General features: G+C 42.8%; 1 protein-coding gene across 1 annotated transcript in view; it reads left to right on the forward strand.

Annotated features, from left to right (window-relative positions):
- Positions 1-8,917, forward strand: part of LOC126355904 (uncharacterized) — a 578,345-nt gene extending 569,428 nt beyond the window's left edge. Inside the window, exons 4-5 of the mRNA XM_050006416.1 lie at positions 967-1,119; positions 7,862-8,917. Coding sequence (XP_049862373.1) covers positions 967-1,119; positions 7,862-8,100 — 392 coding nt within the window. The 3' untranslated portion in view covers positions 8,101-8,917. The remainder of the gene's footprint in view (positions 1-966; positions 1,120-7,861) is intronic.
- Positions 8,918-14,673: the final 5,756 nt, after the last annotated feature.

The raw sequence follows: 14,673 nt of genomic DNA on the forward strand, positions 1-14,673 counted from the left end.
TGTTTTCGGTTCCCATTGGAGAGGCACGTCCTTTCGTCTACTAATCGCACGGTTTTGCGGAGCGGTCGCAAAACACAGACACTAAACTTGTTACAGTGAACAGATACGTCAATGAACGAATGGACAGATCATAACTTTGCGAAACTAAAGAAAGTAAACTTATCGCTCGATGCAAGACTTGAACTAAGGACCTCTCGTTCCGCAGCTGCTCACGCTAACCACGGGACCACGGCGCTCGTCAGATCCGACTATCCTTGATGTTGCATTTCTTGCGCAGTTAGTATATTTTGCTTATTTTTTTCATAGTTCCACACAACTTCTTCCTGTTTTCTCGATTGATCTGTGTTCAGTTTTTCAAGGTCTATCCACTGTGCCTACGTATAACTAAATCTGAGGGGGGTGCGATGGGGAGGTTGGCTTGTGAGTAAATCCGACTGCATACTGCACGATTCGACCAGCCGGCCACATGGGAAGCCACAGTGACGGCCCTTGAAAAGTCTGCCAGGTGCTGATAACGCTGTGTGACATGAGTAAGCGATATCTCCGTCTCCTTCAAAAAGATAATTCAACATTTGACTTCGTTCGCGCTCCTTATGTATCTCATCAGACCTGGCAACAACGTGATTTCCCTAAACCGCTTCAGGCAGATGTCTTCGAAAGGGCACGGCCCACTTGCTTCCCCATCCTTCCCTAAAGCGACGGGACCAATGACCTCGCTGTTTGGCCTCCTCCCCCAAATGAAGCAACCAACACTTAGCAGGAACACGACTAATTCACTCTGGTGGCCGTTCTGCCTGTCACAGAGAATTTTAACTCCATTCGTTTACGTAACCACCGACGACGTGTATCTCTGAGAAATTACGCTGTCATCTGCGTGGTTCACTTTTTGGAACTCAGAGTCTCTTTAGTTACACGTGTAAGCTGTCTAATTTTGTGCCAACTGTTTTTTCGTTATGTTACTCACAGGTTTCGTCGACGACGGTCGCGAGATTTCCAATAGCCTGCGAGACCCTGAGGCGATGTGGCCCATGGGCGTATTCCTGCCCCCAGACCACGACCTCGAGATCGTCCACCTCAGCCTGGACCCCGCCACCGGGCAGCAGCTGTTCTCAGAGCCAGGTAGCTTCAGCACACCGCCATCACTCTGCCCAGTTACCGGTGTCCCGGTGAACCGCTAAACAAACATCAACCAAATATAATCTGAAACCGACTGGAAAATATCCAGTCACTCATAATGTGCAGGCCTTGAGGGCCGGCGTCTTCATTGGTTAAAACTTCCGGGCTGAGAGGCGGTGGTCGATCTGTAAAACTTCATCTTCTTCAAGTTTCGTTGCCAACTGCGGCAACATTTTCCGAGGTCAGTCAACGACTCAGGAACAAGAAGTTTTACAAATCTACCATGCCCTCGGCCAGGAAGTTTTAACTAATGACATCCAGTCACTTCCCAACAGTCCCTTTCACATTGTAATTTTCATGCTTACAATCTCAGAGCAGAAAAGTATAGAAAAAATAAGTACAGAAGGAATTTCAGGAAAGTCTTCGGATGTAATTCTTCAGGCTTTCCAGCGATCTACTGACATGTTGAAAAATCGGCATCTCTGCCGAATGTTAGCGTCGTTCTCGCACGATTATTCAACTTGTCAACTTCAAGAAACCTCAGTAATCAAACGGGTGTAAGAGACTTTGAACCACAAGGTGTACAGAAAAACTAAGCACATTGATCAGTACCTCTGCAGAGAATCCAACCTCACCCAAGACAAAAAAAAAGCCGTCACTAAATCCTTGGTGGACAGAGCTAAAAAAATCAAGTGTGTCGGTTTATTTAAAAGAAGAGCCGAAGCAGTGGCACAACAATCTGGACAGGAAAAAGGTGCCAGTTACAAAAATACAGAAGTCGACTTTGCATCAACAGCCCGAAAGATTTGAGGGACGAATACACTGAAGGTCTCAATGGGGAAGAGGAGGTTGGGGAGGATGAGGATCTGTTTGATGACTTGATAGAAGAAGGAACCGGAGTCGGTAAGGAAGACAGATGAGATATAAAAGAGTTCTAGAAGACTTGAAATCAAATGAGGCAAAGGTGATAGACGAAATTCCGCTAAAAATTCTAAAATCTTCGGAGTAAGTAGCAACCAAACGACTACTCAAGTTAGTGTGTGGAACATTAGACTGTACCATCAGACTTTCGGGAAAATCTCATCGACACAATTCCGAAGATCGCAGGGGCAGATAGTTGCGAAAACTGTCACACCATCAGCTCAGCATCTCATGGATCCATGCAGCTGACAAGGATAATATACAGAAGATTGGAAACGAACGTTGAGGATTGTTAGATGACGATCAGTTTGTTTAAAGGATTTGTCGACCCAAAAAAAGCGTTCAAGAATGGAAAAGGGTATATGATGTTCAAAATTTTGAGAAAAATAGGAGTAAGCTACATTGAAAGACAGGTGATATACGATATGTACAAGAACTAATAGGGGACAATAGGATTGGAAGACCAAGAAATAAGTGATCGGATTAAAAAGTGTGTAAGACAGGGAAGGAGTCATTCACACCTACTGTTCAACTATACATCGAAGAAGCAGTGGAAGGAATAAAGGACAGGTTGAACAATGGGATTAAAAGTCAGGGTGAAAGGATAGCAATGGTAAGCTTCGCTAATGTTATTGGCTGTCCTGAGTGAAAGTGACGAAGAATTACAGGATCTGTTGAATGGGATGAACAGTCTAATGAATACAGAATATGTACTGGTAACAAACCGGAAAATATCGAGGTAATAAGAAGTGGCAGAAGTGAGAACAGCGAGAAGCTTAACATCAAAATTGCTGATCACAAAGCAGGCGAAGTTAAGCAATTCTGCTATCTTGGAAGTAAAATAACTCATAACGGACAAAACAAGGAGGGCATAAAAAGAAAGTAGCACAAACAAAAAGGGCAGTCCTGGAAAAGAGAAATATACTAATACCAAACATAGACCTCAGTTTGACGAAGAAATTTCTGACAATATGCGTTTGAAATATTGTAGAATGGTAGTGAATCACGGACAGTGGGAAAATCAGAACACAGGAGAATCGAAGCATTTGAGGTGTGGTGCTACTGAAGAATGTTGAAAGTAAGGTGAACTGACAAGATAAGGAATGAGCAAGTTCTCTGCACAGAGGGCGAAGCAAGGAACATAGGGCCAACAAGAAGAAAGGACAGGATGACAAGACAGTTGCTAAGACACCAAGGAATAAGCTCCATGGTACTAGAGGATAAAGACTGTAGAGAAAGACAGAAATTGGATTAAATTCAACAAATGGCTGAGAACATAGGGTGCACGTGCTATTCTGAGATGAAGAGGTTATCGGAGGAGTGGAATTAGTTATGCGCCGCATTAAATCAGTCTGAAGAGTAGAAAAAAAGACACGATTTAATATTTGGACGTGTAGAGGAGGCTAAACCTTTTCTCTCATTTCATGATGGAATCGGTGGTGTGCGAGATAAGTACTCTCATATTTCCTTCGTAAGTCACTCATTAATGGCATCTGGCCCTCTAAACCCGACGAGAGCACCTGTGACTCTCTGTAACCGACGAGTTGCCGTAAAATGTCCCTTTCAATCCCTTTATCAGCCAGGCGCGTGAACAATCATCACGACCTATCGACGGTAAACTGGTCTCGTCTCAAGCCCCTCAACAATTGAATTAACTAATTTTCAGGTCATGTTGCCCTTCCATAAAACTTTACTTTTTGTCTTAATACGTTACTAAATTAAATGCGCGCTTTGTGCTGTTTGCAATCCATACGATAAGCTTTTTGAATAAACTTGTCGCAATGTTCGTGATTCAGCCCATAAATACGGCTCTGCTCGAGAGTTCGCCATTGCCGTTTATGACAGTGAGAAACAGCTCACCGGTAACAACTGCGTTCACTTGAAATTCTCTTCTTCCGTCACTTAGTATCACGAAGACCTCTTTTCTACACATTTCTTTTTCGACACAAACGCAGCAATAAGTGAGACCTTCTTAACAGATACACTGAACAGCGAAAGAAACTGGTATAGGCATACCTATTCAAATGTAGACGTATGTAAACAGGTAGAACACGCGCTGCAGTCGGCAACGCCTATATAAGACAAATGTCTGCGGATGTTGTTAGATCGGCTACTGCTGCTACAATGGCATTTTATCAAGACTTAACCATCTATAATGCAGTTATCAGTTTTACTCTCGTTTATTCATAAATGTCTTGATCCCGTTTCACAGATTTATACACTCCTGGAAATTGAAATAAGAACACCGTGAATTCATTGTCCCAGGAAGGGGAAACTTTATTGACACATTCCTGAGGTCAGATACATCACATGATCACACTGACAGAACCACAGGCACATAGACACAGGCAACAGAGCATGCACAATGTCGGCACTAGTTCAGTGTATATCCACCTTTCGCAGCAATGCAGGCTGCTATTCTCCCATGGAGACGATCGTAGAGATGCTGGATGTAGTCCTGTGGAACGGCTTGCCATGCCATTTCCACCTAGCGCCTCAGTTGGACCAGCGTTCGTGCTGTACGTGCAGACCGCGTGAGACGACGCTTCATCCAGTCCCAAACATGCTCAATGGGGGACAGATCCGGAGATCTTGCTGGCCAGGGTAGTTGACTTACACCTTCTAGAGCACGTTAGGTGGCACGGGATACATGCGGACGTGCATTGTCCTGTTGGAACAGCAAGTTCCCTTGCCGGTCTAGGAATGGTAGAACGATGGGTTCGATGACGGTTTGGATGTACCGTGCACTATTCAGTGTCCCCTCGACGATCACCAGAGGTGTACGGCCAGTGTAGGAGATCGCTCCCCACACCATGATTCCGGGTGTTGGCCCTGTGTGCCTCGGTCGTATGCAGTCCTGATTGTGGCGCCCACCTGCACGGCGCCAAACACGCATACGACCATCATTGGCACCAAGGCAGAAGCGACTCTCATCGCTGAAGACGACACGTCTACATTCGTCCCTCCATTCACGCCTGTCGCGACACCACTGGAGGCGGGCTGCACGATGTTGGGGCGTGAGCGGAAGACGGCCTAACGGTGTGCGGGACCGTAGCCCAGCTTCATGGAGACGGTTGCGAATGGTCCTCGCCGATACCCCAGGAGCAACAGTGTCCGTAATTTGCTGGGAAGTCACGGTGCGGTCCCCTACGGCACTGCGTAGGATCCTACGGTCTTGGCGTGCATCCGTGCGTCGCTGCGGTCCGGTCCCAGGTCGACGGGCACGTGCACCTTCCGCCGACCACTGGCGACAACATCGGTGTACTGTGGAGACCTCACGCCCCACGTGTTGAGCAATTCGGCGGTACGTCCACCCGGCCTCCGGCATGCCCACTATAAGCCCTCGCTCAATGTCCGTCAACTGCACATACGGTTCCTGTCCAGGCTGTCGCGGCATGCTACCAGTGTTAAAGACTGCGATGGAGCTCCGTATGCCACGGCAAACTGGCTGACACTGACGGCGGCGGTGCACAAATGCTGCGCAGCTAGCGCCATTCGACGGCCAACACCGCGGTTTCTGGTGTGTCCGCTGTGCCGTGCGTGTGATCATTGCTTGTACAGCCCTCTCGCAGTGTCCGGGGCAAGTATGGTGGGTCTAACACACCGGTGTCAATGTGTTCTTTTTTCCATTTCCAGGAGTGTATTACAGCTAACCAGTTTCGGTTCTCGAGAGTCATCATCAGAACTAAAAACCACTTCCATGCTGTTTGGGTCTTTAGTGGATACAGAAGCGTGAATTTAGATGTTAATTTATTCAAAATGTAACGTCAAAAAGCACAAATAATGCATATCTTGTTTTTGCAGTAGTTGCAGCGTCAGTTGCTAACAGCAGATATGAATGTAGAAATCATATACAGATATACAAGATTTATAAATCTGTCACTCTGTCTAATCGTAAGATGTCGATCCCTGGCCACTCTAAATGTTATTCAGCTGGGAAACACTCAAAATAGAGCTCAGTGCATGAATGTTCGAATTTTAAGTACCCCCAGCAGCTGCAGCTCCAGATAAGGGATGCTTGCATCTCATTGGCAGCGGCGTATCGTTCGTGGCAGCCAGCGCCATAGTGCGATGGTGGCGGCTGTAAGAAACGCGGCGGCGTCACTGGCGGAGCGCGTATTTGGAACTGCGGCCGACTGGATAACGGCCGATACCGCAAAACCAAGACACGAGTAATATGCGAATTGGTATCAAGTGCAAACAGGTGCAAAATCATTAAAAAGTGAAGGTTAAAGAGAAATACACAATTGGACATTAAAACGAAGAGGACGTGCTACAGACGCGAAATTTAACCGACAGGAAAAAGATGCTCTGATATACAAATGATTAGCTTTTCAGAGCATTGACACGAGGTTGGCGCCAGTGGCGACACCTACAGCGTGCTGACATGAGGAAAGTTTCCAACAGATTTCTCATACACAAACAGCAGTTGACCGGCGTTGCCTGGTGAAACGTTGTTATGATGCCTCGTGTAAGGAGGAAAAACGCGTACAATCACGTTTCCGACTTTGATAAAGGTCCGATTGTAGTCTAACGCGATTGAGGTTTATCGTATCGCGACATTGCTGCTCGCGTTGGACGAGATCCAATGACTGTTAGCAGTACATGGAATCGGTGTGTTCAGGAGGGTAATACGGAACGCCGTGCTGGATCCCAACGGCCTCGTATCACTAGCAGTCTAGATGACAGGCATCGTATCCGCATGGCTGTAACTGATCGTGCAGCCACGTCTCGATCCCTGAGTCAATAGACGGGGACGTTTGCAAGACAACAACCGTCTGATCTGCAAGAGCAGTTCGACGACGTTTGCAGCAGCATGGACTATCAGCTCGTAGACCATGGCTGCGGTTACCCTTGACGCTGCATCACAGACAGGAGGGCCTGCGATGGTTTACTCAACGATGAACCTGGGTGCACGAATGGCAAAACGTCAATTTTCCGATGAATCCAGTTTGTGTTTACAGCATCATGATGGTCGCATTCGTGTTTGGCGACACCGCAGTGAACGCACATTGGAAGCGTGTATCAGTCATCATCATACTGGTGTTATCACCTGACGTGATGGTACGGGGTGCCATTGGTTACATGTCTCGGTCACCTCTTGTCCGAACTGACGGCACTTTGAACAGTGAACGTTAAATTTCACATGTGTTACGACCCGTGGCTCTACCTTTCATTGGATCCCTGCGAAATCATACATTTCAGCAGGATAATGCACGACCGCATGTTGCGAGTCCTGTACGGGCCTTTCTGGATACAGATAATGTACGACTGCTGCCCTGTCCAGCACATTCTCCAGATCTCTCACCTATTGAAAACGTCTGCTCAATGGTGGCCGAGCAACTGGCTCGTCACAATACGCCAGTAACTACTCTTGATGAACTGTGGTATCGTGTTGAAGCTGCATGGGCAGCTGTACCTGTAAACGCCATCCTAGCTGTGTTTGACTCAATGCCCAGGCGTATCAAGGCCGTTATTACGGCCAGATGTGGTTGTTCTGGGTACTGATTTCTCAGGATCTATGCCCCCAAATTACGTGAAAATGTAATCACATGTCAGTTCCAGTATAATATATTTGGCCAATGAATATCCGTTTATCATCTTCATTTCTTCTTGGTGTAGCAATTTTAATGTTTATATTTATTAGTAATCATAGATCTTTTGTTCTGATGATGACTCTCTACAGGTGAAACTTGTTAAGCGTAATACATGTACAATGTATGATCAAGACATTTATGAATAGAACGGTGTACTGCAGACAGATTTCTTGCCCTAACCTGACGGTGTCAAATGTCATCCTTGGGTGTTCTGCGCACTGTTGCAGACGCGACTCCTGACCCCTTCCTGCGGACCGGGCAGGACGCCGTGCAGGTGGTGAAGTACTTGCTCTCGCTGGGCGAGCTCTTCTTCGACAAGTACCCACACGCCGAGGTGCTGCTGCGCCACCAGAGGGAGCGCCTCGAGAACGGCCTCGCCGGCAACAAGCTGGGCAGCATCCGGCCCGACTCGCCCTTCTACCGCTGGCCAATGATGGCGCAGCACGCGCCCCGCTTCGCCTTCTGAGTGGCCGGGCTGCCGAGCGCCCGCCCGTGCAGAGACGATATCGCTCGAGGACTTTCGTGAATAAGTATCAAGTGAATGTTGTGTCCGCGTGTCGAGCCATGTTTACTCGTGAGCCAGCCGAATGATTTATCACTGGCGTCAAACTGTATGGCAGTATGAGTCCAGTATGTAACCTATACAAATGGCATGTTTGCATTTTCTTTAAACGTATGTACCAAACATTGTGACACGATGTACTGGAGCTGGCCTCTGAAGTGAATAATTATAAGTGAATATATCAATAAATTATATTTTAATAACATGGGCAAAAAATTATACCTAATTCTTTTATTCTATGACAAATGATAATTTCGAAATGTCACTAAAATTCAGTTGAATAACATAGATTGCAAACAAACGAGTGATAAAGACTATGTGATTCTAGCGATTGTCATATTAACTGTATATTTCTGGTAGAACTTCCTCCCTTTTAAACGGTATATAATTTTGCTGAGAATACAACATACATTAAAAATGACATAAAAATTATGTAAAGTTATAATATTTTGTCTGTGTCGATGAACTATGAAGACTTCATCATTTTTCAACTTGAATACTTTTAAAAATTATTAATTAAAAATTTAAATGCTACATATGAAAAGTTATTGTTGCTATCAATTGTACATTAAGAAGTCAATATGGTGCGTAATTAAGAATACTATGCAATGTATAAAAGTATTTATTTTATACCTAGTTCATAATATTGTTACTGTAATCAATTATTTGTAAATAATTTATCAAGAAAGAAATTTAATAAAGGATTTTTTGGCATAATGAAGTTTACTTGTATTAAAATTTTCGTAGTAAAGCCCATTCCTATTAACAATTACTCCCTGTTATTAACATACACTCGAATGTAATGTGGGAAAAGAATTAAAGAAAATTTACATTGCTGCAAACATTGTAAGGCACAGAGGCCTCCATTTTATATCAGTACCCTTGCTCTCTTACTTCATTCCTGTCTAGCATGAAGTTAAGCAAAAGAATGAAGTTTTGTAAGTAGAACGGATTCCTCAATGTGAAGCATTAATTTTCAAAATGACTTTCAATAACAGCACAAACAAAAGGTTTGCTGAAAATGAGTCATCTATCAGATTTCAAGCCAGGCATATTCAAACTAAAATTTGTTCACTAACAAATCTGTAGCTTGCTGAAACTTGAACTGTAGCAGATGCACCATATTTCCTTATACAAAGCTGTTGTTAGTAAATGCACGCAAAAAAATACTTGCCCTTAGTTAGGATATCTCTGTCAATAACAACTGTAATACAAATACAAACAGTTATGATGTTATGTAGAAGTCACTATATCTAAAAAATTGCTCACCTGCCAACAAATTATTATAAACTGTTTGATATACTTGTAAAACAAAGCTTATTATCAAAAACACTTGCCTGGTCAACAGTAGTATGTATCCTTGTCATACGATTATTGGATATAAGTTCCGCCTTTTATGCAAAACATTGTGTATTCTTGTTATCCAAACATTTTTAACACCTCCGTGTCATCATCAGCAGGGTTTCTTTATTTAAAAACTGTAAAAAGTGAACATATTTTAGGTTTTAAACGGTCTAACAAAATGATCCTCAAATGCAGTTTTTGTTCGTTTTTTACCTCGACTTTATTCAGTTTTGCAGCACCATCTGTATGGTATCCTGGACTGACATCTTGTCATCTGAAAAACAAACGATTTATATATGAATTTCATCAGCGAGTTATCACGTACCTTAAATTTTTAAAAACCTGATTTTGATGTGACAAAATGTTTTGCATATGTATTTGCCATTTCTCAAGTTTTGTTGTGACAGATCCTTCTCCTATCAAGTTCTGAAAGCAACACACACATATAGTAAATGTACTTTGTATAATTTCGGTTTAACAAACGCCTTTTCACTTTGCAAAACGCTGTGTAGACTATGTTGTTGTGTGTTCTAACATCGTCATTGTTTACTTTTCTCTCTCTTATTCTCTCTCTCTCTCTCTCTCTCTCTCTCTCTCTCTCTCTCTCTCGTGTGTATGTGTGTGTGTGTGTGTGTGTGTGTGTGTGTGTGTGTGCGTGTGTGAGCTCCTTTAGCTGATTTTCCTTCTGCTATTGCCTTCTGTTTGTGAAACTTTTCATCTTTTGTTAGTTTGTGCTATAGACTCAGGCTGAATTTCAGTATTTCCAAGTCTCTTGCTATTATAGGACGGTGGTGCTTATGGGCTATTAGGTGGTCAGCAAATGTGTTATGGGTGCTGTTACATTTTAAGTCTCTGAGGTATTCTAAGTATCATGTATTAAAATTCCTGCATCTTTATCCTATGTATACTGATGGCAAGTGTTGCATGCGATTTCATGTATTGCACATCTGTAGAATTTATCTTAGGTGTCTCCTGTGTTGTTAGTTCGTTCCGTATTGTGTTCTCTGTCCTGTATCCAATTTGAAGCCCTATTTCTTCAGTATGGTGCCTATTCTGTGGACTATTTCTTTTGTTGCAGGTTAGCATGTGCCATTTTGTTTTGTGTGTGTATTGTTGCACTCTCGTGTCTTGCATGTGGTCATTAAATTTGTTGGTGTAATCTATCATATGGGTCTTGTAAACATTTCCCTCTACTATTTATTTTATTGTGTTTAGCTCCTGTGTGTGGTTCTGTTTGCTTATAGGTCTTAAGTTCAATCTGTGGAGCATTAATCTGAAGCTTGCTTGCTTGTGTGACATCATGTGGTTCGACAGATTGTGAATGGTGGTGCTCGTGGTTCGTCTCTTTCTGGGTGTTGAGAAGTCGTGTGTGTTGTTTGCTTTTCGTATGGAATGATCAAGAAAATTTATTGTCCGGTATGTTTCTGTTTCTAATGTGAAATGAATTAGACGAATTTTTTGTGTAATTTTTTTTTTATTTCATTGTGTAGCCGCTATATGTGTTTGTGTGTTTCATCAATCAGGCATATTATGTCATCGTCATAACGGTACCAGTATATAAACACCTTACTTAAATTTACAGTTTAATGAAAATTGCCTAACTCGTAATGTAATTCCAGACTATATAAAAAAATCTGTGAACAGTATGTAAACTGCAGCAAATGAAGTGAAAATGAAGGTGGAGATTATGTGGCTAAATTATGAAATTAGAGAATTACACACTAAAAAACAATTTCTCAACAGCGAACTTTACAAAATACATTCAGAATTGGCCAATAAATTCGCAATATCATCTCTGTTTGAGGAAATGACCGAGAGAGAAAAGGTACACATACGGAAAATAATGCAAGAAAAACTGGACATACAAAACAAAAAAACAACACAAGCACACCTGCTACAAACAGTCACCACAATCAAAAACATCAATTCAGTGAGGGAATCATCGGCCTAACCGACATCAGTCCCACCAAACAAGAAAAAAGCCTACTGAAGAAAGGACCAAAACACAACATTAACACACACATATCGTACAAACCAACAGATCTCATAACATAATGTTAATACATTATAAAAGAACAAGAAACAATGAGTACACCAAATTATAATGCATACTTAACAAGAAAATTAATTGCTGCAGAAGTAACACAGATAATCAGAACACACAAACCCACCATAATCTCTAATGGCAAAACACCAGAAGGAACCACAGCCAACAAGCTAAAACAAAAATTTAAACAAAACAATGCTGTACTAACAAGGGCTGGCAAAAGGAACATTTCTGTGATTATATACGAAAAGGAGTACATAGATAAAATACTAGGGTTTATGAAGGACGACAACATCAGAAACTGACAAATGACCCAACAGCAAGGTACCAGAGAAACATTCAACAGACAATGAAAAACACCAAAAATATATTCTCGAAAGTCCAAATAAAAGGAATGGCACAAACAATCCTTACCAAACGTGCACAATGAACGAACCCCTTTAAGACCGGTCATTAACTTCATAAAGGCTCCATCATATCACCTAGTCCAATATGCATACACATTACCAAAGAAAATATACACTTTTGAAAACAACAGGACCACAGATAACTCAATGGAACTAGTAGAGACAATCAAGAACCTAGACATACCAGACAAAGCAACCTCATATCATTTGATGTCACATAAAGGTACATTTGCATTCCAATAATTGAAACTATCGCCTCATCATACAAAGACTAAAACAACAAGGAAACATGGCAGACTCACACAGTAATGAAATAGCAACATAATCCAAGACTATAACAGCACAAATTACTTGATGTTCAACCAAGAATTTTATTCACAACATTTAGAAAAGATTGCTGTATGGTGTGTCAGGTGACAGTTGACGCTAAATAACGAAAAGTGTGAGATGATCCACATGAGTTCCAAAAGAAATCCGTTGGAATTCGATTACTCGATAAATAGTACAATTCTCAAGGCTGTCAATTCAACTTAGTACCTGGGTGTTAAAATTACGAACAACTTCAGTTGGAAGGACCACATAGATAATATTGTCGGGAAGGCGAGCCAAAGGTTGCGTTTCATTGGCAGGACACTTAGAAGATGCAACAAGACCACTAAAGAGACAGCTTACACTACAATCGTTCGTCCTCTATTAGAATATTGCTGCGCGGTGTGGGATCCTTACCAGGTGGGATTGACGGAGGACATCGAAAGGGTGCAAAAAGGGCAGCTCGTTTTGTATTATCGCGTTATAGGGGAGAGAGTGTGGCAGATATGATACACGACTTGGGATGGAAGTCATTACAGCATAGACGTTTTTCGTCGCGGCGAGACCTTTTTACGAAATTTCAGTCACCAACTTTCTCTTCCGAATGCGAAAATATTTTGTTGAGCCCAACCTACATAGGTAGGAATGATCATCAAAATAAAATAAGAGAAATCAGAGCTCGAACAGAAAGGTTTAGGTGTTCGTTTTTCCCGCTCGCTGTTCGGGAGTGGAATAGTAGAGAGATAGTATGATTGTGGTTCGATGAACCCTCTGCCAAGCACTTAAATGTGAATTGCAGAGTAGTCATGTAGATGTAGAAGGACTGAAAATGGGCTCACCAATTAGCAGCCTCCTGGTCAACATATCCATGAACAACATAGAGAACAAGATCTACAGAAACATAACAAAACCAAAAAGTTCAAAGAGCTACACTACACCATTATGTTGATAACACAGTATGCCGACACACACACACAACGAAAGAAACAACACCCAAAAATTCACTTCACATTAGAAACCGACAATACATTAATTTTTCTGAATCCCACCATACGAAAAACAAACAACACCCAATACTTCACGATATTCAGAAAACTGACAACCATTTACAGCACCTTTTACATTCTAAAGAAACCATCCAGTGGCATGCAAGCTCCAGATTCATTGGACTTAGCCACCTATAAGCAAACAGAATTACATACAGGAGCTAAACACAATAAAATAAATAGTAATGGAAAATGGTTACAAGACTCATATGATAGATTATACCAACAAATTTGTAAATGGAAAAGGAGCGAACGCACCACACACACACACACACACACACACACACACACACACACACACACACACACACACACACACATAAAAACACACAGACACACAATCCTACTCAACACACAACAACACAACACACAAACAGTGACCACACGCAAGACATAACAGTGCAACAACAACACACACAAACAAAGCAAAATTGGCACATGCTCACCTGCAAGAACAAAATTGTCCACAGAATAGGCAACATATTGACGAAATAGGGATTCAAATTGGACACAGGCAGAGGACACAATATAGAATAGACTCACAACTAAGCAGACACCTAAGATAAATTAAACACATCAGGAATACATGAACTTACATGTAACACTCGCCAGTCAGTATACATAAAACAAAGATGCAGGAATTTTAAAGTAAGATACACTCCTGGAAATTGAAATAAAAACACCGTGAATTCATTGTCCCAGGAAGGGGAAACTTTATTGACACATTCCTGGGGTCAGATACATCACATGATCACACTGATAGAACCACAGGCACATAGACACAGGCAACAGAGCATGCACAATGTCGGCACTAGTACAGTGTATATCCACCTTTCGCAGCAATGCAGGCTGCTATTCTCCCATGGAGACGATCGTAGAGATGCTGGATGTAGTCCTGTGGAACGGCTTGCCATGCCATTTCCACCTGGCACCTCAGTTGGACCAGCGTTCGTGCTGGACGTGCAGACCGCGTGAGACGACGCTTCATCCAGTCCCAAACATGCTCAATGGGGGACAGATCCGGAGATCTTGCTGGCCAGGGTAGTTGACTTACACCTTCTAGAGCACGTTGGGTGGCACGGCATACATGCGGACGTGCATTGTCCTGTTGGAACAGCAAGTTCCCTTGCCCGTCTAGGAATGGTAGAACGATGGGTTCGATGACGGTTTGGATGTACCGTGCACTATTCAGTGTCCCCTCGACGATCACCAGAGGTGTACGGCCAGTGTAGGAGATCGCTCCCCACACCATAATGCCGGGTGTTGGCCCTGTGTGCCTCGGTCGTATGCAGTCCTGATTGTGGCGCTCACCTGCACGGCGCAA

Source organism: Schistocerca gregaria, chromosome 3, assembly GCF_023897955.1.
Source record: "Schistocerca gregaria isolate iqSchGreg1 chromosome 3, iqSchGreg1.2, whole genome shotgun sequence".
Classification (NCBI taxonomy): Eukaryota; Metazoa; Arthropoda; class Insecta; order Orthoptera; family Acrididae; genus Schistocerca; species Schistocerca gregaria.